A 24,682-nucleotide genomic window follows, 5' to 3' on the forward strand; every position below is an offset into this window, starting at 1 on the left:
TATCTACAAGTGACAAAGACGTGCGATGTCCTCCTTCTATTGGCGGGACTTGCTAGCCATCAACTCCAGTCACGCCACACACCTGTCGCCGCTTGCTTGCGTTGCCCACATCGACGTCAATGCCTTCTTCGCGCAGGTAGAGCAGGTTCGGTGCGGCTACGGCAAGGATGACCCTGTGGTGTGCGTGCAGTGGTCCAGCGTGATAGCGGTATCGTACGCATGCCGCAAATATGGCATTACACGACTGGATAGCGTTGCAGAGGCGATGAAGAAGTGCCCAACACTGATCCCGATCCACACGGCGGTGTTCAAGAAGGGAGAGGACTTTTGGCAATACCACGACGGCTACGGGCCCTGGAACACGGACCCATCGCGCCAGCTGGACCCCGCCATACACAAGGTAGCCCTGGACCCTTATCGGCGCGAGAGTCGCAAGCTGCTAAAGATGATCCAGAAGCGCTGCCCCATCGTGGAGAAAGCCAGCATTGACGAGGTGTTCGTGGACCTCGGGCCGCAGTGCTTCGCGCAACTGCTGCTCGGGGATGACGGCGCCGAGTTCCAGGAACTTCGGCGGCTGTTCGTGGAGGGCAGCTACAGCCTGGATGAGCCCCTGCCGCCCCTGCCGCGCAGCGTGAAGTTGCAATTTGCCGGCGATGTCTACGGCGCGGACGCCGAGCGCACGTCCTTCTTGGACTGGGACGACGTCATAATGTGTCTGGGCAGCCGTCTGGCTCTGGCGCTGCGGCAGGAGGTCGAGGATGCGCTGGGATACACGACCTCGTGCGGCGTGTCGCGCACGAAGAGCGTCTCGAAGCTGGCGTCCAACTACCGCAAGCCGAACGCGCAGACCATAGTCCGCAACGCCGCGGTGGAGACGTTTCTGGACCAGGGTGGATTCGAGCTGCCGTCTTTCTGGACGCTGGGCGGCGCGATCGGGAAGGAGCTGCTGGACCTGCTCGAGCTGCCGCCCGCGGGCAGCATCCCCGCCCTGCGCGCACTGTGCCCTGAATCGCCGGAGCAGCTGCACGCCTGCTTGCTGCGCCGCATCCGCGACCGCCCGCTCCCCCACGACGCGGCCCCCTACCTGATCGACGAACAGGCGGCCGAAGCGCTCGCGACGAAGCTGTTCTACCTCGTCCGCGGCACGCACTGCGTTCCGGTCAACCCGCGGCCCACGGTCTCGTCGATGACCTCCCGCAAGAACATGCGCGGCAACGCCTGCAAGAGCCTCGCAGACTGCCACCCGTGGCTCGAGGTCTTTAGCGCAGAGCTTGCCGGCCGCCTGCAGGACCTGCACCAGGAGTACGACCGCATCTATTTGCCGCGCACGCTGACCGTCGCGGCCCAGGGCCGCGCCCACCAACGCGTTAGCCGCAGCACCGGCCTTCACGCGCCCACCGCCAACGTCACCGCGCTAACGCTGCTCAAGGCCGGCGCCCGCCTCGTCAACGAGCTCGACGAGCGCTTCTGCGGCGCCGACATGTACCCGCTGAGCGCCCTCTCCATGAGCCTCGCCAACTTCGACGTCCTGCAACCCGGCAAGACCATTGTGGACCTGCTCCCGCGCGCGCCCGCCACTCCGCCGTCCCCGCCCGCCCGCGCAGCCTCGCCCGCTTCGCTGCCCGCTGCGGCCGCCGCAGCCTGCCCGCAGTGCCGCGCTCCCCTTCCCTCGCAGCGCGCGCTCCAGGTCCACCTCGACGGTCATCTCGCCCAGAAGCTGTCCGACAGCCTCAACGGCGTCTCCGACGCCTCCGCGCTCTCCTACGGCGAGCGCAGGCTACTCCTGCGCCCCAAGCACGGCGGCCCTGCGGCCCCGAAGAAACAGCGACGCACTACAAAAGACATAGCAAGCTACTTTGGCCCTACCGGCCAGCCCTAACGTCTACAGGATCGGTCGCCGACCGCTCCCGGCGGATAGCCCGTGGCCCTGCGGTAGGGCGTGCTCTCCGTTGTAGATCCTGTAGATGATTTTCACAATTGAAAGCACCGTTCGGGCAACTACAACAAGCACAAAATTCTAGGGAGCCCCCTTCCGCTCTACACAGGCCAGCCACTTTGGGACTACCGCTGCTTGCATGAACATCAACACCGCGGGCGGCACCTCGTACTATCTGCTTCCCGGCGCTTTGATGCTTTCACTAGCTGGTTCCGAAGGTGTCGATGCTTCTTGTTTATGAAATGCCACATTGGGAAAACAGTAAATACTTCAACAAAAACCATAAAAAAATGGCAAGCCGCAAGCTTGGAAGCACCTGCCTGATGGGTTCCAATGAGCAGTGGATCAAGTTCATTCACTGTACAGAGTGTGCGCCAGTAACTTGGGAAGGTATTCGCGAGGACAGGCTCAACAGCGTGACAGAAAGAGCATAGCTGCACGCACGGATTCAGACAGTGCGCAGGACACAGAAGCAGGTGGTACAATAGCCAGCCGGGCCGAACATGCAACAGCTGATAAACATCAACGAGCGGCCGGACCCGCGGATGGAGCGGGGGCTCTCGTCGCCGTCGCCGGACCCGCTGCGGTCGTTCCAGACCGTGCACAATAACTCGTGCACGCGGGACACGGCACGCACGCCGTCGACGGAGGTGATCAGCGACTCGCTGGAGAAGGTGTCGTCGGACCTGCTGAAGCTGACGCCGGTGAACATCGGGTGCTTCTCGTCGCCGGCGAAGGAGGCGGCGGAGGCGGCGGGGAGCGCAATGCACCCGGCGCTGTACCGCGAGAACTTCAATCTGATCTCGCGACAGCTGGAGAACCTGCTCAACAATTTGAACGTGGTCTATCGCGAGATCGGCTACTCTAATACGGAGATCTCGGCGCGCGAGAAGATGATCTTTAACAAACTCTCGAGCTCGATCTCTTCGTTCTTCTACCAGGCGGACGAGGAGAAGGCCAAGCTCTCGCAGGAAAACGAGGTCTGTCAGGAGGTGCTACGGAGGCTTTTGGAGGTGATCAACGACCCGAAGGGGGTGCGGACAATCCCCGACCTATACACACGGAACTCCATCATGGGGATGGAGTCGCAGAGTCCGAACAAGAAGCCGATCTCGCTCTTGAACAGGAAACGTGTGCTTACTACAGCGAAGCTGTTTGTGATGAAAAAATACACGCCGCAGCTACTATGCTTTTTGGAGAGCTCGATGAAGCTTCGGAGGCTTATAGACTCGATGGCGGATTACACGCCGGAGGACGATAAGGCCTTGATCAAGAAGGTTCCCCCGATAGACACGTGCAAGTTTTTCAAGAGCTACTTCATGGAGCATATGGATGATGTGGATCTAAACTACCAATTCTTGCTAGATAACCGCGAGGTGCTCCTCCAAAGCATCAATTTCACCGACGTGACAGAAGCCATGGTTGGCAATATAATGGACGTCGCGAAGTTATACCAGAAGGAACTCTCAAACAGGCTGGGCAAAGCCAAGAGGACATGCCACGGCCTATTAAAGTTGTTACAAACATTGGGGATGAACATCATGGATTTGGGGGACGAAATTAAAGATAAAATACGCATTTATACCCAGAAAAGTGAGGAAACGATCTGTGATCTCTCTCACAGCACGTTGTCGATGCTAGAGGATGTGGTCGCAGAATATGAGGCGATCAAAACAAAGAGGGCGTTCGAAAAAGAGACCCTAGTCAAGCGGTGTGAGTCCCTATGGGAGAAACTAAAGATATCTCCTTGTTATATCGATAAGTTCAAGCAGGAGAACGACTCATTGACTGTGCAACACCTAAACAACTTTGTCAAAGAGCTGGATCGGCTAGAGTCCATGAAGAAGAAACTAATAAGAAGCTTGATTGAGGACTCATGGGCACGGATTAAAGATCTATGGAACCTCATGCACTTCAATGACAATGAGAGGACCGAATTCACGATTTTATATGAAAACATGGTATCCACCAGTTCTTCTCTCGAGGAAAATGAGAAGGTGCTCGACCTCTGTGAAAAGCAGATCAGGGTCTTGGAGAAAAAGTATGCGCTAGTGAAACCAATGCTGGAGTTGGTGGACGAATTTAAAGTCTTGCACAAGGAAAGGTTGCAATTAGAGGAGAGCAGCAAGGACTCTTCCCGTCTCTTATCCAGGAATTCACACAAGATACTTCTGCAGGAGGAAAAAGCCAGGAAGAGAGTCACCAGACATTTCCCCAGTGTTATTTATCAATTGAAGATGAAACTTGTACAGTATGTTGAAGAGTTCCGCGAGGATTTTTTAGTTGACGGCAGACCTTTCTTGGAAATAGTCAACGAGGAACAGGAACAGCTACACTCCAAATATCCTAGAATGCGCTTTACCAGTGGAGCCAGAAAGCCTTTGCTGCGATCGAAATCGTTGCCGATTAGGTACTCGATACAGAAGAAGAGCAAGCTTGTACGCGGTGCGAACAGCTCTATTTCCAAATCATTTGCAGAGAAGACTCCCTTACGAAGCACAGAGAATGTTAACGTGATTAGGGCGAAGCCAGACGGAAGCACACAGGCACCCAATAATAAAATTGTAAACTTCCCAAGCTTGCCCAGAACGATACAAGGGACACAGGTAGTGAGTCCGCAAAAGAAAGCGGAAAAAGCCTACTCGGCCTCATTGCTAGACAAGAGCAGTCCAACGAAGATCCCCGCATTAACCCGCGCATCCTCCCACATTATCCTCAGATCACCCGAGCGCAAAGAAGACAATGGGACCTCGTCGAAGTATACCCAATTGTCGGCGCTTTCAACACACAAGTTGAACAAGCGCACCCTGATCCCTATTCTGTCGACACATATCAATACCTTTCCACTCAACCAAGAAGATAAGGAAAACAATTGCACTTTGGAATCTCCAGCCATCATCACCAAGAAGTATCGGCAACAGCTGCTGAGCAGCCCCATCAAGGGAAATGGACAGCCGATATATGCTACAACAGAGGGTGAAGACACAAAGGCCTCGTCGACCATTGAGGATATCAAGGTTAACACAATGGCTGGGGACGAGTCTAGTATGATGGAAGATAAGAATTTTACCGAGTGGAAGAGGCTTCAATTGGCTAAATTGAACGACAGTTCCATAAGGAGTGGTAACGAGCTTACTACGAGAATCAACTGGGAACACGATGTATTCTAAACTATGAGAAGTTAAATTATGAGACTTTTGCATAACAGCAACAGTACTATTCCATATATTCTTCCGTTTTAATTGTTGTAATCAATACGGACTTTATAGCTCGCCTTTTCATACTTTATGATCGTAGGTACAAAGTAAATTTAGAATTCCTTCATTTCTACGCCGTCGGGCAAAGACGGTTCTATTCTGCCCTTAGATACTTCGTTCCAATCGGTGTTCAAGGCAGTCCCGCCGCTCTCAAGAAACGATTTCATCATGGCGCGTTTCGTATCCGGATCAGCGTTCGCATACAGAGATTGAAAAAATGCATCTGCAGACTGCTGGTCATCCTCAGCTTCGTCCAGTTCTAGTGCGTCCCAGTTGATCTTCTTCCGCGAAGAAGAAGGATACTGCAGGTTCGATGAATTGCTTGGAGCGCTGTCCACCGATGCATGTTCTGCGGGAAAGCTCTGCACGTCGCCCTGACCCACGTCCTCCAGAGTCTTCCAATGGATAGAGTCCTTCTTCTGTAGCACAACCTCAACCTTCTTCGTCAGCACCACCACACTATAACACTCGGAGTCTACGGGATGCGCTAAAGTGAGACTATATTGAAACTCCGAGCCTCCGGCCGTAATTGGGTAGCTGACGGTTAGATCCTTGCCGTTCACCACCTGGACGATTACCTCACTATGCGAGCGAGGAAGTTTGGACACGAAAAGCGATATCGTCACCTTCTGTGTGGTCTGGTACCACTCCATACGTGACTTGACGGGCGCATGCTGTTCCGCGCTAGCTGGTTCCTCGGTCGGTGCCTTGGGTTCATCGCGGTTCTCTGCGGCGCCGGGTGCCGCCGCCTTCTTCAGCTTCTTCTCGAGGTTCGCCTCCCAGATGCCCAGCGTCGCATCGTCGTATCCCAGCTGCTTCGCCCTTGTCATATATGGTTCAGCCGCAGCATACTCCCTTCTATTAAAGTGGTACACGAACGCGCGGAAGTTCACTAACGCCAGCTTCCCACGGTCTCCCCTTTGCTCCGCGAGGTCCAGCGCCTTCTCCAGGAGGCCCCGTGCCTCCTCCAATGTGCCATCGCTGTGCCAGCTCTTCGTGCTATAATAAAGCTTCTCCAGTGCCGCTGCCTTGTAGATTAATGCGATCAGATTGGTCGAAGACTGCTGTAGAACATTGTCGTACAGCTCTAGAGCTTTCTCTGGTTCCTTTTCGTCATAGAGCAGCCGGTATGCGTTCTTTAAGTCCACCTCAATTGGCATAATTGTCACGATCGTCTATATTAGCTGTTGCAGGACAATTTCTGTATGGGAGTTCACTGCCAACTCCGCGCAAGCCATCTACGGAGACTTATAACGGACCTAATGGATATGTTACCTTACTTGTGGACTGACCCACTCGCTGGGAGCTTCTGGCAGATTCCTCGTGGTCACGTGATGGTTTCCGGAAAATTTTTCAAACTGTGCAGATGATACTTGCAGAGCTCATCGCCTTTGATACACTCAGGCGGGTTGAGATCACTAGAAGGTATACTGCATATTTAACGTTATGGCGTCCATTCCTCATGTGCACTCGCTGGTGCTAGATGCCACGCCCCTGATTACACAGCCATACGCGCATTATAAGGGGTATGCGCAGAACTTCTATACAACTCCCACGGTGTTCCATGAAATAAAGGACGAAAATGCCAAGAAGAACCTGGATATATGGCAGGCAGCCGGCGCGCTGAAGCTTCGGCACCCTTCGGAAAGCTCTATCAAGCGCGTTAGCGACTTTGCGAAGCTGACAGGAGACGCATCAGTGCTCAGCGCCAACGACATCCACATCCTAGCATTGACATACGAGCTGGAGGTAGAGCTTAACGGGGACAAGGGGCGGCTCCGCCGGTATCCGGGCGAGGCGCTGGTACCGAAGGCCGCGCCACCCCCAGAGCAGCCCGCCGGCGAGAAGAAAAAGCGCAGGAGAGGCGGCAAAAAGCAGCGGGCCAAGCGCGAGGAGGCCGCGCAGCAGGCAGCTGCAAGAGATGAGCCTGTAGAGACCGCCGACGGCACAGAGAGTCCTGAAAAATCCGCCGAGACTCCCGTGGAAGGGTTAGAGGAGCCAGCTCTCGCCGCGCAGGCTGCCGAGGAGCTAACAGAGGAATACGATGAGGCGGACGACGACGGCGACTGGATCACGCCAGACAACCTGACAGAGATTATGATCCAGGACAGCGGCGAGGACACTACGGGAAACGAAGGTGTCGCTGCTTCGGATAGCGCGCTTTACAACCAGGTGGCTCTGGCCACCGGTGACTTTGCCATCCAAAATGTCGCCCTGCAGATCAATCTGAACCTCATGAACTTCACATCCGGCATGCGCATCAAAAAGCTGCGCAATTACATGATGCGTTGCCACGCATGCTTTAAGCTACTGCCCACGCCGCGCGACGGCCGCCCAGTGCACTTCTGCCCCAGCTGCGGCGGTGCAGGGACCGTGCTGCGCTGTGCCGTCTCCGTCGACGCAGAAACCGGCGCCATCAGCCCACACCTCAAAGCCAACTTCCAGTGGAACAACCGCGGTAACCGCTACTCCCTTCCCAGCCCGCTATCCAAGGCCTCCCAGAAGCGCTTCGGCAACAAGGGCTTTGTCCACACCCGACACCAGCAGGAGGTGCCGCTACTACGTGAGGACCAGAAAGAGTTCCAGCAGGCCATGAAGCAGGAGGACTGGACTCGCCGCCACAACGAGAAGGTCCTCAACAGCTGGATTGGCGGCGGCTCGGCCGACAACTATATGTCCCCGTTCGCAATCACGGGCCTCAAGCATCACTCCGTTCGCGTCGGCCGTGGGCGCCACGTGAACAGCTCAAACAAGCGCAAATGAGCATGGGCCTCCTAACTACGCGCTGAAAGTATAATACATATCCACACGGATCACACCGTCTCTGCACTACAGCTCATCGCATCGAGCTCCGAAGACATTACCCAGGTGTATTCTAATAGCCGGGTAACTTGCAAAAATTTGCAAGGAGCAGCAAGCTCGGACAGGCCAAAGGGCCCACGGATGCCTGATATTCTAGTGGCGACTAAGTAACAGTCCGAACGATCAGTAGAGTAGCGCGTACTCCACTAGCTGGATTTAGTTGTTAGCATAGATTGAACCTGAACACAAATCTGTCAGAGCGTACTATCATTCAAGGTATAGTCTTCTAGCAAATTGCTTGACATCGAGCTGCAATAGAGAAGAGATAGGAGCTAGGGTTCAAGGAATATGTCGGATTCTTCGGGCAAGCAGCAGGGCATCATATCACCACACGTTACAAATGCCGTCAAGCGCGCGAACCTTGAGGGGTGCCTGACGCCGGGAGCGGGGCCGGGGCACGGTGCTTCTGGAATAGGCTCGCCCGGGCCATCGGTTTCCGCGTGTGTAAGCCCCACCCAGGCGGTAACGAAGTCGATTATGAACGCGAGCGGCACCTCGGGGGCTGTTGTGAGCAACACGCCGGAGCCGGGACTGAAGCGGGTCCCAACGGTCACGTTCAGCGACCCGAAGCAGCTGCCGGCGAAACAGTCGGGCACCGGTCAAGGCGGGCGCGTGATCAGCGGCGACTCCACGACGTCCGGAGCCACAGCGAGCGAGGACACAGATACGCAATCGCACTTACAGATGAAGGTGGCGTCGCCGATCCATCACCCCACGGCACAGCACAGCACTCCGCCACCTCTGCTATCGCATGGTGGGGGGAATGGTGCAGCCGCGGTTGGGATGTCACATATACGCTCTACCTCTCCGACAAGTGGTTCCGAGGTTCATCCCCCCAAACAAGCTGTCGGCAATATCGTGCACAAGTTGCTTCACCAATTCGATGGTTCGGGTGCCGGCACACCTACCAGCGACGTCGAGAAATTGCATCTTCACGACGAGCACCCACATTTCTTTGTCAGCGACCCCCTGCACACGTCGCCCACAGTACTGCGTTCGCGCTCCAATAGTATAAGCCCAAAGCCCATATCGGTGCTGTCGGAAACGAAACCAGCCGACATACTGAATCTCGACAGTGCTATCGAGAGCACACAGCAGCAGCAGATTGCACCCAATATCCCGAAGCGTGACCCCGGAAAGAACGTGGATCCCAGGCTGCCCCAGGATGACGGAAAGTTGCATGTTCTTTTCGGCGCTACAGGCTCGCTTTCCGTACTGAAGATTAAATCGATGATCAAAAAACTCGAAGAGATTTATGGTTGGGACCATATATCCATTCAAGTCATATTAACTCAAGCCGCTGCGCAATTCTTTGCTAATAAAAACCCCAAGAAGAAGAACCTTTACGTGTCTAGCGAAACAAACTCATTCTCAAACTCCGTGGCTCACCAGGGAAACTTGCAACAGAACAACTCAGACGCATCCTACACTGCGGTAAATAGCGTCTCCAATACCCCTGCAGTTGGGGGGCGCACACCAACGCCAGCAGATCTTCTCCAGGGCGCAGCGCCGCAAGGCGCGGGCTCCGGTCTAAGCCAGGGCGCAGCTGCGGCGAAGATTGAGCTCCCTCCACACATACAAGTCTGGACGGATCAAGACGAGTGGGACGTGTGGAAGCAAAGAACAGATCCCGTACTGCATATTGAATTACGCAGGTGGGCCGATATCCTTGTCGTCGCGCCACTTACGGCGAATACACTTTCCAAAATTGCCCTGGGCCTTTGTGATAACCTGCTGACCAGTGTCATTCGGGCGTGGAATCCAATGTTTCCAATATTCTTAGCTCCTAGCATGGTTAGTGGTAGTTACAACTCCACCATCACTAAGCGCCATCTGAAGATGATAAAAGAAGAGATGCCCTGGATCACTGTATTCAAACCGTCCGAGAAAATCATGGGTATCCACGGCGATATCGGACTTGGCGGGATGATGGATGGTAACGAGATTGTCGATAAAGTCGTTATGAAGCTCGGCGGCTACCCCAAGGATGCCGACGAGGACGATGACGAGGACGATAAAGCGGGCAAGACCAATGGCAAGGAGGATGATGACGACGACGACGAGGAAGAGCTGGACGAGGATGACGAGGATGACGATGACGACGACGACGATGATGATGATGACGACGATGATGATGATGACGACGACGACGACGACGATGACGATAGCAGTCAGTCGCCCTTGAAGAACGCAGCAGCCACATCGCCGTCACACTCGTCGACTGCCCACACGTGACTGAATCTCGTCATTGGCCCCGCCTCGCCTGCAAAATGAACATTCATGCTACTCGCGCCCGTCGTAGGGGGATAATATATAAACGGCTACTTAAACTACGAGGATTATATTGCACCAATTTCAAGATTATACAGGCAATGCCTCACACACGGATACCGGCGTTTTCTATATCTGTTTTATACAAATAATTCCTGCTGTAATTCAGCGGTTTCTTTTTCTTAGTCAGTATGAAAATTTTGGCCCGGGCATATCCTTGGTGATGACTACTACTCCTCTGCTCAGACTCCCTGTACCATGACCCATTCTCGGACTGCACTAGTTCTCATTCACCCTGCTACTACCACGCGCCCAGAGCTGTTGACTGCGGCCAAACAGCACAGCTCTTTGAGTGGGGCGAACATCGAGCAGCACCTGGTTAACAAACTTAATGACGGAAGCCTACAGCTACAAGACAATTCATACGATGTTATATTCTACGTGACTCCTGAGGCAGCGGACGAAATATTGTTTCCGCGGCGTCTGATTGGCGTGCTCGCTGCGGCGCTGCGTGCCGGGGGCTCTCTTCATGGGCTTTATGACAAATACCAAGTTGACGCACTGCTCAGCGGCTTTGACATAGTACGCGAGCCCACATACCACTGGCAGAAGCGTGCAGTGACCGCGTCTGCGCCTGTGAAACTAGCTCCACGCCAGCCAGTGTCTGCCGCGGGTTTGCCACGCTTCAAGCGGGCGTCTGCGCCTAGCCCTGCAGCTGTCACACCGACCCTAGACGAGGTTCCGCCTGCAGCTGTGGATCCCGTCAAGGCTGCACTGTTGGATTCTGCTGCGGGTGATGCCCCTATCGCTGAAAATGATCTTGTGGTCGGCCATGACTCGACTCCCATTACACTGCTGACTTGCGGCCGAACCCAGACGAGGCGCCGCAAGGCATGTAAGGACTGCACATGCGGGCTCCGCGAAGAAAACGAAAAGGAGATCAGCGATACCCACGCTCGCCAAGAAAAGTTGCTTCTGGGTGATGCAGTCAAGTTCTCTGAGCCAGAACTCGCGGAAATTGATTTTACCATCGAAGGCAAAAAGGTGGGTGGCTGCGGCTCCTGCTCGCTTGGTGACGCCTTCCGGTGCTCGGGATGTCCGTACCTGGGACTGCCGGCCTTCAAGCCTGGCCAGCCCATCAATTTGAGTGCCATTTCAGATGACCTCTAGTGTTACCATGACTTTAGCACTGCCCATCCAGTTTGTCGGCTATCCCATCCATAGGACTGCAAGTGTATTCCTTGGAGCATTTATAGCCCATCATAATGGTAGCCCCTCTTTGATGTTTCAAAATGTCCGTAATTTTGGTATCCATTATCAATAACACCTGCCTCTCGCCCATGCATATATGCCTTCATTTCCACTCCAAGCGAGCCCATATTTATGTCACTGGCCTTTGTTTTCGCTGCACAGCTCTGGTTCTCAGCTTCAACATCAAATTGCGCAAGGCCAGCATGTGCCCTGTGTATAAAGGTATGTATTCTCTGATTCTGTTATACTAGTGACGTCGTATGGACTGCATGGTCCTGCCGACCTTCTCCGTACGCGAAGAGGTCAGCTTCTCGCGGACCTTGGACACAGTTCTCAGCAGCGTTTCGTCTGCTGCGTATATATTGCTGTTATTGGAAATGTTCCCTCCCCAAAGTGTGAGCGCTGAAGGTGGCGGCAATACTGGGTTTGCAGCGTACCGAGGCGCATACACCTCGCTGCGACCGGCGGCCGGGGCCGCAGTCTTGACCTTTTGGTTTGCACGCTGAGGAAGCTTGCTGACACGCAGAGTGTCCCCAACATCTAGACGGCATTCCGGAGTGAATACCTTGTGAAAGCCAGGCGAGTGTGCGTACAGTTCCCGCAGCGGCGTGGCCGCTGGCGCTACCTGATGGATCAGCCGGCGCTGCCTCTTCACGCGATTAGTCTCACAGTGCAGTGTGCGCCGCTGTGCTGGAAGCTGGATACCCCCCTGAGGGCGCGAACGAACCTTTGGAAACAAAAATGGCTTTGCCTGTTGCTGGGCTTTATTATAGTAGTAATCTGCGGTCAGCCGAATATGATTCTTGCCGATCAAATGCGATTTCCGCACACTCAGCGAGTCATGCGTCAGATAAGCATGACAGTAGTCGCAGTAGTACCGAGCCATAGTCTCGAATGGCTGGCCGTTGTGTCAGTAGTGTGTTCTAATGTTGGCGATATCTTCAGATGTTAATACCATCAGCCTGTTGCTATTTTCATAGCGAGGTGTCCTGGTGTAATAAATAGTCAAATATCACGTGATTATAATTAGTGTGTAAGAGTATACCGACTGTGATATTTTAATTTATACAACCCTGAATAGATAACCACCACCACTTAAATCAGTATATAAGCCCTATAATCCAAGCACTGCGATTTTGAGTTTTATCGCAGCACCTCTCAAGATTCTGTCTCACACCAAGGGCTTGTGTAATGATAATTAATGCTCTGAGGAATATTTTTGGAAGGTTGACATCTTCCAGGAATATGCCGAAACCTGCTAACAGGCTGCATTGGCGACCACGTGAAGGACTTAGTCCTTTGCTTCCATTGTTATAAAAATGCTATCAATTTTCATGTTAAGTCAATGTTGGTAGGCACTTGTATCATCGCTTGACGATCGTGGGCTTCTGAAGTTGAAGTCCTATTCCCAGGGCTTAATTGTGACAGGCCACAGGTTCTTGTACTAATTACTCACAACAGAGTCAGCGAGATTCAAATCGCTGGTCCTCTTGGCAATTCACATCAAAAAGCTGAAATATTACGGTCAATCCCGATCTCAACTAATGGCATGAAGCTATGATAAGTCGGGCGCTTCAAACACCTGGAACATCTATCCAGTTTGTGGTACCAGGCACATCACTGCAACATCCGACTCAATCGTCTGTAGCGAATATACTCCCCCGTTTACTTCATATCGAGGGTAGCTAGGGAAGCACATGATGTCTAAATAACTGTATTTGCCCTCGATGTCAGAACTGTTGTGATGTGCGTTCTGACTGTATTTCTGAGTATAGTGCTGTCTCGAAACTTGTCTCACTGGCAATATTCCTGAATAAAGTTTTGGTGTCTGGCGCAATTTGACGACATTTTCTAAAGTGTCTTCGTAGGTGATCTTTTACTTTACAAATTGGAGATCTTACTGAAGTTAGTTTAGGAAACTGAAAACGCATACTATCTTTTGAAGTTTTCTTTAAAGAGAAAAGACGCTGCCATTGGGCACACTGCTGAACAGACTACTCTATGTTGCTAATATGTTTATTTCCCATGTTTTGCGCGTTCACTGCTTCCGTGGGTTTATAAATCCTTACTCTTGGTGTAAGCTCTGCAGTAGGCATGACGGAGAAGTCAAGCTAGATTGGCAAAAAGAGCAGAAGCGCATGGGCACCAAAGCATCGAAGCAGCGAGGAAGAGACCCGCTATTGAACGACACCGCTGTTCTGCTTATTAGATCCATTCTGTGATCACAGAAAATTACTTACGTAACCCACTCTGACGTCGACTCAACTGATAATGCCAATGCCTTTCTACGAAGAGCTACCAAGTGATTGAGTATCGTAGAAGATGGCCATGACTCACAAACCTACCAATAAGGATATTACGGAGAGTTTGAGCGATAAGCCCACTAGGGATAAATATTACCGTGTTGACTACACTGTTATCGTAGTCACACCCCTTGTTCTTCTCATGACCGAATATTTAAAGACATGTTAGCGGACTTAAATCCACTCAATAGTTAGACACCAACAGAATATGCCACGCTGAAGACGGTTGGTAGTCTTCAGGACTGTTCTAGTTACACTAATTGATAATTGATGCTCTCTTATTATTACAATCACGTGAGTTTCCCGGGCACATTTATAAACCCGAACACCGCATAACGATTGAGTGGATAACAATAGATCACGTGACAAAAGAAAATTTTTCTCGTCAGCTATTTAATGCAGGATCCGTAGCGCGTTCCAGCCATCGACATAGCTGCAGTATAGCAATCGGTGAGGTGTTTAAGGATGTCATTCCTAGCTTCTAGACTATCTACCAGATTCTTGGCAAGGCCTGCCGTTTCTGCTGGTGTCAGATCTTTTGTATCGACGCCCTTGAGACGTGCGACCTTCGACCGGTCCAAGCCACATTTGAACATTGGTACCATCGGTCACGTCGACCATGGTAAGACTACGTTGACTGCGGCGATCACCAAGACGCTTGCTTCGCGCGGTGGTGCTGACTTTTTGGACTACTCTTCCATCGACAAGGCACCTGAAGAACGGGCAAGAGGTATCACGATCTCCACTGCCCATGTGGAGTACCAAACGGAGAAGAGGCACTACTCTCACGTGGACTGTCCAGGCCACGCGGACTACATCAAGAACATGATTACCGGTGCCGCCCAGATGGACGGTGCGATTATTGTGGTGGCTGCTACCGACGGTCAGATGCCTCAGACCAGAGAGCATCTGCTATTGGCTAGACAGGTCGGCGTGCAACACATTGTGGTGTTTGTCAACAAGGTGGACACTATCGATGACCCAGAAATGTTGGAATTGGTTGAAATGGAAATGAGAGAGCTTTTGAACCACTACGGCTTCGACGGTGACAACACCCCTGTCGTCATGGGATCTGCGCTTTGTGCCTTGGAAGGCCGCCAGCCAGAGATTGGCGAGCAGGCCATCATGAAGCTTCTAGACGCCGTGGACGAGTACATCCCAACCCCTGCCCGTGACTTGGAGAAGCCTTTCCTAATGCCTGTGGAGGACATTTTCTCCATTTCCGGCAGAGGTACCGTTGTCACCGGTCGTGTTGAGAGAGGTAACTTGAACAAGGGTGAGGAAATCGAGATTGTCGGCCACAACGCTACGCCATTCAAGACCACCGTCACCGGTATCGAGATGTTCAGAAAGGAGCTGGACAAGGCTATGGCCGGTGACAATGCCGGTGTCTTGTTGAGAGGTGTCAGAAGAGACCAATTGAAGAGAGGTATGGTCTTGTGTAAGCCAAACACCATCAAGGCCCACACCAAGTTCTTGGCTTCTCTCTACGTCTTGACGAAGGAGGAGGGTGGCAGACACTCCGGATTCGGTGAGAACTACAGACCTCAGATCTATGTCCGTACTGCTGACGTCACTGTGGTGCTAAAGTTCCCAGAATCGGTCGCCGACCACTCCATGCAGGTGATGCCAGGAGACAACGTCGAAATGGTATGCGAACTGGTCCACCCTACTCCAATTGAAGCCGGCCAACGCTTCAACATCAGAGAGGGCGGTAAGACAGTCGGTACTGGTCTTGTGACTAGAATCATCGAGTAAGCTAGTCGGTTTTTCACCTGTAAATATTCCTGTGATATACAGTCACGAAAGGAACTCCTTCTTTGTCAATACACGTAAGTAAACCTTCTTATGAAACAATTGAGTTTTCGTATCGTATGGTAGACTGCGCTGCGCTCCACCGCATCATCATCTTTGACGCTGGTCCCAACTATGACGAGCAAATCAGCAGGAATTGCGGCGGAGTGCGCGCCAGATTAGACAGATAACGTTGCACAAGATTCCAATATGCTCTGACTTTCTGACCCAGAGACTTATAGCGTGACCAAAGCCACAGTCACATAAAAGAAGTCATCTCCAAATATATATAGAACTCGAACACAAAATCGATAAACGTCTTAGATACACTCCCAGGCGATAGGGGCGATTCACGAGAACTACAGACCTCATGCTTTGGAATAGCCAGGTATGCCAGAACGGCAGGGCAAGTCCTTGGGGGTTCATCAGGCTTATATGTTCGGTTTCGTTGTTCTCAGTGCTTGTAAGAGAAGGTGCGGCGCTGTATATCCAGCCGCAAAAGGCAAGGTTAAATGGAGGCAATACACACAACATTGACATTGGGCCTCTTAACCGCAGTGCTACGCTGACACCTGCCGCGTACTATCGCAAAGTCGGAGTGAACGGGGCCATATCCAGCGATCTCGAGTTGTGCAATCGGATGACTGTGCATGATATCTTGCTAGGTATTCCTGGCGCAAACGCCGCTGACGCCGCCGTTACGATGAGTCTCTGCATCGGCATGATTAACTTTTTCAATAGCGGCATTGGCGGCGGCGGGTTTGCAGTGTACACGGACGGACAGGACCCTGAGCGGCATCTCGCCTTTGACTTCCGGGAGATGGCTCCCGAGTTGGCACACAAAGAAATGTACGCCAGCGATCCGAATGCCTCCAAGATCGGCGGGCTTGCGATTGCGATACCCGGCGAGCTTGCAGGACTATATGAGATGTATGAGAAGCGCGGCAGCGGCGTCGCGCGGTGGGAGGAGCTCTTGCGGCCCGTCATCGAGCTCGGATTCCAGGGCTGGGCCGTCGGCCCTGCGTTGGCTGCGAGCTTACAGGAATATGAGGCGTACTTCAAGGCCCACTTGGACGACTGGAGCTTCGTCTACAACCACAAGGAGGGGCGCGTGCTTCGCGCAGGCGAGTGGATCTCACGGCCGGAGTTGGCCAAGACACTCCAGAACTTGGCGGCAAGCGGCGGCGTCAAGCCTTTCTACGACGCCGAGTCCGACTTGGTCAAAACCATGGTGAACAAGATCCAGAGCGCAGGCGGCGTGCTCTCCGAGAGCGACTTCGAGAACTACGAGGTCGACGTCACGCGGCCGCTGTCGCTCAAGATCCGCTCCAGCTGGGAATACCTACCCAACAATGACTTGACGGTCCTCACCACCAGCGGATCCAGCTCTGGCGCTGCGCTTCTCTCCGCATTGAAGATTCTCGACCAGTTCCCCAACAAGGAGGATGGGGATTTCCAGCCCGAGCAGGCGTATCAGCTCATCGAGGCTATGAAGTGGATGGCGAGCGCGCGCAGCCGGTTGGGCGACTTTGGCGGCGGCGAGGAGCTCGCGCCGCAGGTGCGCGACGTCTTGGGCGACGCCTGGACCGACTACGCAGTCAACCTGATCAAGGCCGGCTACATCGACGGCCACTTCGGCACGCTTGTCGACTGGCACGACTACTTGCCGGAGTACGAGCTCAACGACCCCCACGGCACCGCGCACATCTCCATCGTCGACCACTTCAACAACGCGGTCTCCCTCACCACCACCGTCAACTTGTTGTTCGGCTCCTTGGTCCACGACCCTTCCACCGGCATCGTCTTCAACAACGAGATGGACGACTTCAGCCAGCCCGGTCGCCCCAACGCCTTCGGCCTCCAGCCGTCGCGTTACAACTTCCCGGAGCCCTTCAAGCGTCCCTTGTCCTCCACCTGCCCCACCGTGGTTCTCAATGACGTCGGCCTCCCGGATTTAGTCGTCGGCGCCGCAGGCGGCTCGCGTATCCTGACCTCCGTTCTCCAGCTCATCGTGCGCACCTACTGGTACAACATGCCGCTACTCGAGGCCGTCGCCTACCCCCGCATCCACCACCAGTTGCTTCCCGAAGTCCTGGAGGTCGAGAGCCTCGCCTTGCTCGGCCCTGACACCGTCGACGCCATCCGTCGCATGGGCCACAGCATCGTCGAAGTGACGCCCAAGAGCGTTGTCAACGCTATCCGCCATTGGCACGGCACTTGGCATGCCGTCAGCGACTACTGGCGGAAAAGGGGCATCTCGGTTGCCTACTGACCTTCATTTTCCTGCGCCTGTATGCGTGCATTCCCAGTTCACGAACGCTAATTCCTCACGCAACTCTATAAACTTTTTATAGGCAAACTAACTGGAGCCTGTGTGGCGCCCAGCGCTCCCAGAACGTGTAGAAAATCCGAGATGCCCGTAGATCGGGCCCTGTCTTCCGCGGCGCCTCTGGGCGCTTCCGATGAGATCTCAGATTTAGGAATATGCAGGTACCTGAAAATCTTTGTCTCGAGCAACGGGCTGAAAAAAGTTATGGGTTTTGTGTTTCCAGATTTTTGCATCGCTCTCGCTGCCGTCATAATGAATCTTATAGGTACATTGCAAAGCTTAGCAAGCTTCCGTGACCAGTATTTCGCACTGTGCAGCGATAGCATTTGTCGGCGTTCGAGTTGGAGCATCAGGACTATCAGAAAAGGCTAAAATCGGGAGGGCGCGTTCGACCAGCAGAATGGACAAGATACAACAGCCTCCTCATCCGCAGATGACAGGGCAGGCGGGCGCAGAGGGCGAGATCGGGCGGCAGGAACGCGAGGAAGAGTTTGAATTCTACCAGGCTTTTGCGGCCGAGAGCGTCAAGGGCGTGGTGCACATGATCACGCTGCAGCTGAAGGCGGAGGGCGTGGCGGACAGCTACGTGCTTCTGCCGTTCCGGCCGGAACACGCGAACCGGAAACTGCTGGCGTTTTTGAACGCTGTATTTCCGCTGGGCAACGGGCAGGCGGTGCCGCGCGCGAAGGCGCGGCACGTGATCGGGGAGACGGACTCGTGGACGCTGGTGCAGGCGTTGAAGTACATCTGGTGCCGGCTGCCGGGCGAGCAGGTGATCGGCTGGGAGACATACTGGCGATTCCGCGCGGAGGAGAGGAAGCTGGGCTATCCGAGCGACGCGTTCATGCAAGTGCTGCCCGGGTGCCTATCGTCCTCGAGCCATGCGTCGATCGTGTACGACTTTTTTGATCTGCTGGTGGCCGTTGCGGCAAACGTCTCGGAAAACCGCATGAGCGGTCGGAAGGTGGCCAAAATGAGCGCGATATGGGCGTTTGGGGACTACAGGCACCCCGACGGCGGAGGCAACAACTCGTTCCAGGAGGGCCTGGCCCAATGGAGGCGCGGGGCGAACGCGATGTTCCACCTGTTTCTTGCCTTCCTGCGTGCGTTTGCCGTGGACGAACAGAAAAGCGGGAAGTTCACCAGGGAACTGGAGGCGATTTTGTTCCAGAACGCCTACCCGCCGCCGGAAGACCTGCAGGAGGACCCCGCCAAGCTCATCTCCGTGCCAGTGCTCACGCTGAAGACGGACCGGTTCTCGCGGAAACCATGGGAGCTCTTCGAGCGTTGTAACTCCTTGTTTCAGACGGCGGGCCATTACGGCGGGCCCCTTGAGGACTACACCTTGTTGCAGTCGCTGTTCATGAGGAAGAACCAGGCCAATGCGCTCAGCAAGAAAATGACAGGCGAGACGCGGCGCCTACTGAAGGAGATGAGCACGAAGCATTCAACTTTCCAAGCTGGCTGGGGTAACAGGAATCCCCTTCCCAACAGGCTCAATCTCACAGAGTCCATCAGCTGGACGCGGACCGAAATCAGCGATTACTTCATCTGGACGTGGATGTCTACACTTTCGCACGAACAGATTTCGTCCAAAAAGAAGATATTTGGGAGATCCTTCATTGCCGAGTTCGAATTGGACGGATTTAAGAAGTGCATCATAGTGGAAGAGTCAGATATAACCTTGGACCGCATGAGAACCGGTGCGCCCGCTACAGAGCCCGAGAAGGCTACCGCGAACGTCATGGCCTCGCCCAACGAGCTGCATCTCAGCCCCGGGTACCTGAAGTTCCAAGAGAGCGTGGAAGATGCTTCCAAATCCGCGTCTCCTCCGGACATAGACCCTTCGCATCGCCAAAGCAGCAGTAGTTATAGCAGCAGGTGCAGCGTAAGAAGCAGGGGCAGCAGGGGCAGCAACGGCAAACCCTACAGTAATAACAGTAGCACTAGTAGCAGATGCAGTATCAACGGAAACGGCCACACTGCCGCCTACTCTACGATTGCTCTGCCAAAGCGGCAGATGAACACCAAACCAGCAACACCCTCTTCCTGTGGGAACAGCCCAGCTTCCTTGGCAGGGCCCGGGTTCACGATAACGACCTCGTCGAACTATGATACAGAAAGCGAAAGGAGCCTGCATATTGAGTCTGATATATCGGTAATCCGTGCCCCCAACACGGAGCTGCCGCCCTGTTCGCCATTGTCCGCGGACGTTCCACAGCGCAAGAGCTACCTGGATGCAAGTGGCAGGTTCGACAGAGACATGGACCGCCTGCTGCAGCGGACCGATGCCCTGAACCTACAGGGCCAGGCGGCACCTGCGGGACGGCGGCCAAACGAGTACATGGGTAGGGAGGCGATTCCAGAGAAACCACGGTCTTACGACCTGCTACAGCCCGCGCAGAGCAGCAAGAACTTCTACGCTGGGCTGGACACAGGAAGCAGCGTCATGCTGGCCACAGAGAGCTGTGTCATGGGCAAAGAACTCCCGGAGTCCGGCAGTCAGGGCCGGAGTACAGGCGGAGCGTCGTGGATGCCCCATTCAAACAACGTAGCGGACGAATCATTTGTAAGCAGCAGTAGTGGAGGCACACAGGCAACTCCGAGGACGACACAGGCGCCATCGGACCCTTCGTTTTTGCAAGGCAGGGCTCAATGGCAGAGACCCGCACAGGTGCCGAAAGGCAGTGCCCACCGGAACCCTTATGGCACGGCGTGCAACAATTTCGCTGGAGAGGAAGGCGCCCCGAGCCAGCTAACAGTCGGCAACCGCTCGCCACCGGACCCATCGCCGCCGGCCCACGTACAGGGCGCTGCAGCAGAAGACGCACTGGGTAGCCCGGGCTTCGCAGCTCCCAGGCACAAACGGCAGTCGGCACTGGCGGCCACAGGGTACACGCACAGCACCTCGGCCTCGTCCGAATACGTCGGTCCGGCGACCGCAAGCTCCGACGTCCGTCGCCCCTACACATACTATGACGTTCCGCCGGGCCGCGCGTCGCCGCCGTCTCCACAGAAGCTCGATCCCGCGCAAACGTCCCATGTAAGAATGCCCCCGCAGCTGGCCGCGGTGCGCACCCTGCAGGCCGCCTCCGGCGGAGATACCGCCGCGCCCCACACTTACCAGCACGTGGGGCAGGCGTACGACCAGACGGCCTACCAGCAGCGCTCCCCGCCCGAAAGCCCCTCGTTGCCAGAGCAGGCGTACGTGCCAGAGCAGGCGTACGCGCCAGAGCAGGCGTACGCGCCAGAGCAGGCGTACGCGGCGGCACATGCGCCGCGTCGCAGCACACACGGCTTCCCCAACCATCCGCAGATGCTGCAGCCGCATTCCCAACGCCATCCCTACGCGCTAAGCCATGGCTCCCCCACGCACCACCCGAGCCATGCGGTGCCTTCAGTGTATCCCGAACCACAGAGCTTCGGGCGGCCGACCTCAGCCGCCTCCGCGCCAAAAACACACTTACCTAATGCAGCGAGGCCAGCCTCGCCCGTGAAGGCTGATCCCATGGCAACTACGCAACAGCCACACGGAAATGCAGTGCCTATGAACTATGCACCCGTTGTCCTGCCTTCAAACAGGCTCCATGGAGGCAACATGACGAAACAGCAGGGCAGGAAACAGCTCTACAAGGACATCCGAGACGGCAATTTCGGCCTGTGAGGCAGTGCGGCGCCGCAAAAAAACTCCGATACCGGGAGTCGAACCCGGGTCTCCACGGTGAGAGCGTGATGTGATAGCCGTTACACTATATCGGAAACTTATGCCGATGACCCGCCGCGCGCGGGTACCACGACCGCGCGTACGCACGTGGCCGCCGCACCGCACGAAACAAATTTCTGCGCCCCGGCTGCCACGATCACGCGCGCCACCATGAGCCAGGAACAGCCCCCCGCGGACCCTACCCCACAGGCGTCGCCCGCGGCGCCAGGCCCCAAATCGCTTGCGCCCCCCGGCGCACGCCCCGCCCGCCCCGCGCACTGGCTGGCTGCCACCATCCCGGTCAAGTCCTTCTCCGGCTACTCCCTGCAGTTCGCCGGCTGGGCTGCGGACCCGGCTGCAAAGCCTGAAAATGCAAACAGCGCACAGCCGAAGCCCACGGGACCCCGCCCGCCCGCCGCGGCCTGAGCCCGCGCACCCCGATACGTAGCCTACATACATGCAACTGTCCGTTTCGGAAACTCTGCGCCGGTACCGCGAGGGTGCGCCTTCGGCAAGTGCCCCTGGAAACGCGTTGCCACGCTTGTCCGCCTGGCGGCCTCTTTCGGCCTCGCGCATTCCGCCAGTTCCCAGCACCGATCTCGTGCCCATTCAGTCTGGTAACTGCGGGAACGCCGCAGCCGGGCACCTACCGTGCGTTCGGCGCCCAATACGCAGCATTCCGCAGTTTCCTGCGGGCGAAACTCGACCCCGCCCAGCCGCAATTGGCGTCTTTCGGCTTCATTTCTATACCAAGCTGGGCTAAGATGCCTTTCTTGTACGGGCTGCAGCCAGAATGTCGCGCCTATTTTGGGCGCCTTTCGTCTCTGTTTCAGGCCAGCGACAAACTATTTAATTAGAAGTGCACTCATGTATGTTTCATCTGTAGACATTTCGTATCTCTTCTCTCCTACCCCAGCAAGCAGGAAAACGGAGCCTCACAGCACCGAAAGATTTAAATAGCCAGCAGTTTGGTACCTCTGCAACGACATACAGCTAGAGACAGGCTGCGAGAGGAGTTCAACTTAGCCGGGACTATTACGAGCACGAAAAAAATGATGCGGACGGTGACCAGCAGCACGCTAATGTTGGCTCTGGGTATGGCGCTGTGGTGCCTCTCGGGCGTGGCCGCGCGGCCGCTGCCCGCGCTGACGCCCAACTCGATCCAGGTGGTGACGAACACGAAGCGGTACTTCGACTACGAGAACAAGACGATGCGGGGTGTGAACCTCGGCGGGTGGTTGGTGTTGGAGCCATACATCACGCCGTCGCTCTTCGAGCCTTTCCGTAAGAACCCAGACAACGACGACGGGATCCCCGTGGACGAGTACAACCTCTGCAAGACGTTGGGGCGCGAGAAGGCGCACGAGCGGCTCAGCAAGCACTGGTCGACGTTCTACACCGAGAAGGACTTCCACGCGATGAAGGCGGCAGGCTTGAACATCGTGCGTGTGCCAATTGGGTACTGGGCGTTCGAGCTTCTCGAGGACGACCCATACGCTCAGGGACAGGAGGAGTACTTGGACAAGGCCATTGAGTGGTCCCGCGCGGCGGGCTTGAAGGTGTGGGTTGACTTGCACGGTGCCCCTGGCTCGCAGAACGGGTTCGACAACTCTGGGAGACGCGACCAGATCGAGTTCTTGAAGCCCCACAACTTAGAGCTGCTCCACAAGGTTCTTGAGCACACTTTGGGCAAGTACTCCCAGGACGAGTTCGCGGACGTGGTGATTGGTGTAGAGGTGTTGAACGAGCCCCTAGGACCTGCCGTTGACATCCAAGGCGTGCGCGACCTCTACTACTACGCCTACGACCTCATGCGCAACAAGTTCAAGCGCGACCAGGTTGTTGTGATCCACGATGCGTTCATGCCTTCGCAGTTCTGGAACTCCGACTTGACTCTGGACAAGGGCTACTGGGGCGTTGTTGTCGACCACCACCACTACCAGGTCTTCTCTCCCGGTGAGCTAGCGAGATCGATGGATGACAAGGTGAAGACTGCGTGCGCCTGGGGCCACGACGTCATTTCCGAATCACACTGGCCAGTCTGCGGCGAGTGGTCTGCTGCGTTGGATGACTGTGCGAAGTGGTTGAACGGTGTCGGCGTTGGTGCGCGCTGGGACGGCACCTTCAACAAGAACGGCGACAAGGCGCCATACCAGGGCGACTGCCACCAGTTCTACGAGTCCTGGCCAGAGGAGAAGAAGAAGAACACCCGGCGCTACATCGAGGCCCAGTTGGACGCCTACGAGTTGCGCGGCGGCTGGATCTTCTGGTGCTGGAAGACCGAAACCTTGACCGAGTGGGACTTCCAGCGCTTGCTCGCCCATGGCCTAATGCCACAGCCTCTAGAGGACCGCAAATACCCTAACCAGTGCCCCTTCTAATCGATTTGGATACCCCAAGCTCATACCCGGCTAACCCCCGAAAGCACACGTCCCCTCTGGGGACAGGACAGCTGCTTTAGCACTGTTCCGTCCATTCTTTCCTCGTCCACCAACGAGCCGAGCGGCGGCCGTCCCGGACTATTCTTATGACCTAATCACCATAAAAGTGCTGACTATACCCTCCGCCCGCACACTGCCATCCATTCGTTCTTGAGATGTTGAGAGGCTGCTCGCTGCCTGAACCCTGACTGTGACAGTAAGTCCATGACGTTCCTTTTTACGTAGAAAGGTCTATCTGTAGGCTTTATCCTGGGGTATATGTTTGCGCTACTTTCCTGGGTAGTGCTACACCTCATACAGTTATCCTCTGCTGGGTATTCAGAGCCTGGTACTGGGCTAAGCGTACATAGTTAATGCAAAGTCACTTAGTTTTTAAATCCTTGTGTGAAAAATTCTAGATGGGAGTACTCAAATTCCCGTGATGCCATTCCTCGAAGACGGTACCTAAATTATAGAGTGACTGTAAACTCAGAAATTTGCGATACCCAGTGCCGAAGCCCGTATAGGAGGCACCCGGGGTTACAACTCAACAGCT

The 24,682-nt window shown here is 55.0% G+C and overlaps 12 protein-coding genes and 1 non-coding gene across 13 annotated transcripts; 10 read left to right on the forward strand and 3 right to left on the reverse strand.

Moving 5' to 3' along the window:
- Positions 1-25: 25 nt before the first annotated feature.
- Positions 26-1,879, forward strand: RAD30 (DNA-directed DNA polymerase eta; the record flags this gene model as incomplete). The annotated part of the gene is made up of 1 exon (NM_208031.2): positions 26-1,879. One exon carries the CDS (start codon positions 26-28, stop codon positions 1,877-1,879), a length of 1,854 nt encoding a protein of 617 aa, NP_982678.2.
- Positions 1,880-2,439: 560 nt separating this feature from the next.
- ASE1 (Ase1p) lies at positions 2,440-5,106 on the forward strand (the record flags this gene model as incomplete). The annotated part of the gene is made up of 1 exon (NM_208032.1): positions 2,440-5,106. The coding sequence occupies one exon, from the start codon at positions 2,440-2,442 to the stop codon at positions 5,104-5,106; it is 2,667 nt and encodes an 888-aa protein (NP_982679.1).
- A 140-nt stretch (positions 5,107-5,246) lies between these two features.
- Positions 5,247-6,353, reverse strand: SGT1 (co-chaperone SGT1; the record flags this gene model as incomplete). Its single annotated transcript, NM_208033.1, has 1 exon — positions 5,247-6,353. One exon carries the CDS (start codon positions 6,351-6,353, stop codon positions 5,247-5,249), a length of 1,107 nt encoding a protein of 368 aa, NP_982680.1.
- Positions 6,354-6,639: 286 nt separating this feature from the next.
- NOB1 (rRNA-binding endoribonuclease) lies at positions 6,640-7,956 on the forward strand (the record flags this gene model as incomplete). The annotated part of the gene is made up of 1 exon (NM_208034.1): positions 6,640-7,956. The coding sequence occupies one exon, from the start codon at positions 6,640-6,642 to the stop codon at positions 7,954-7,956; it is 1,317 nt and encodes a 438-aa protein (NP_982681.1).
- Positions 7,957-8,343: 387 nt separating this feature from the next.
- VHS3 (phosphopantothenoylcysteine decarboxylase complex subunit VHS3) lies at positions 8,344-10,290 on the forward strand (the record flags this gene model as incomplete). Its single annotated transcript, NM_208035.1, has 1 exon — positions 8,344-10,290. One exon carries the CDS (start codon positions 8,344-8,346, stop codon positions 10,288-10,290), a length of 1,947 nt encoding a protein of 648 aa, NP_982682.1.
- A 294-nt stretch (positions 10,291-10,584) lies between these two features.
- DRE2 (electron carrier DRE2) lies at positions 10,585-11,496 on the forward strand (the record flags this gene model as incomplete). The annotated part of the gene is made up of 1 exon (NM_208036.1): positions 10,585-11,496. One exon carries the CDS (start codon positions 10,585-10,587, stop codon positions 11,494-11,496), a length of 912 nt encoding a protein of 303 aa, NP_982683.1.
- Positions 11,497-11,824: 328 nt separating this feature from the next.
- Positions 11,825-12,463, reverse strand: YHC1 (Yhc1p; the record flags this gene model as incomplete). The annotated part of the gene is made up of 1 exon (NM_208037.1): positions 11,825-12,463. One exon carries the CDS (start codon positions 12,461-12,463, stop codon positions 11,825-11,827), a length of 639 nt encoding a protein of 212 aa, NP_982684.1.
- Positions 12,464-14,345: 1,882 nt separating this feature from the next.
- TUF1 (translation elongation factor Tu) lies at positions 14,346-15,638 on the forward strand (the record flags this gene model as incomplete). The annotated part of the gene is made up of 1 exon (NM_208038.1): positions 14,346-15,638. The coding sequence occupies one exon, from the start codon at positions 14,346-14,348 to the stop codon at positions 15,636-15,638; it is 1,293 nt and encodes a 430-aa protein (NP_982685.1).
- A 406-nt stretch (positions 15,639-16,044) lies between these two features.
- Positions 16,045-17,946, forward strand: ECM38 (gamma-glutamyltransferase; the record flags this gene model as incomplete). Its single annotated transcript, NM_208039.1, has 1 exon — positions 16,045-17,946. The coding sequence occupies one exon, from the start codon at positions 16,045-16,047 to the stop codon at positions 17,944-17,946; it is 1,902 nt and encodes a 633-aa protein (NP_982686.1).
- A 457-nt stretch (positions 17,947-18,403) lies between these two features.
- MSB1 (Msb1p) lies at positions 18,404-21,667 on the forward strand (the record flags this gene model as incomplete). Its single annotated transcript, NM_208040.1, has 1 exon — positions 18,404-21,667. The coding sequence occupies one exon, from the start codon at positions 18,404-18,406 to the stop codon at positions 21,665-21,667; it is 3,264 nt and encodes a 1,087-aa protein (NP_982687.1).
- Positions 21,668-21,690: 23 nt separating this feature from the next.
- On the reverse strand, positions 21,691-21,762 carry AGOS_t0024. The gene has a single exon. It is a non-coding gene; the product is annotated as a tRNA-Glu (tRNA).
- A 115-nt stretch (positions 21,763-21,877) lies between these two features.
- IES4 (Ies4p) lies at positions 21,878-22,132 on the forward strand (the record flags this gene model as incomplete). The annotated part of the gene is made up of 1 exon (NM_208041.1): positions 21,878-22,132. The coding sequence occupies one exon, from the start codon at positions 21,878-21,880 to the stop codon at positions 22,130-22,132; it is 255 nt and encodes an 84-aa protein (NP_982688.1).
- Positions 22,133-22,758: 626 nt separating this feature from the next.
- Positions 22,759-24,087, forward strand: AGOS_AAR146W (glucan 1,3-beta-glucosidase; the record flags this gene model as incomplete). Its single annotated transcript, NM_208042.1, has 1 exon — positions 22,759-24,087. The coding sequence occupies one exon, from the start codon at positions 22,759-22,761 to the stop codon at positions 24,085-24,087; it is 1,329 nt and encodes a 442-aa protein (NP_982689.1).
- Between the last annotated feature and the right edge of the window lie 595 nt (positions 24,088-24,682).

The sequence above is a fragment of the Eremothecium gossypii genome, chromosome I (genome assembly GCF_000091025.4).
Source record: "Eremothecium gossypii ATCC 10895 chromosome I, complete sequence".
Lineage (NCBI taxonomy): Eukaryota > Fungi > Ascomycota > Saccharomycetes > Saccharomycetales > Saccharomycetaceae > Eremothecium > Eremothecium gossypii.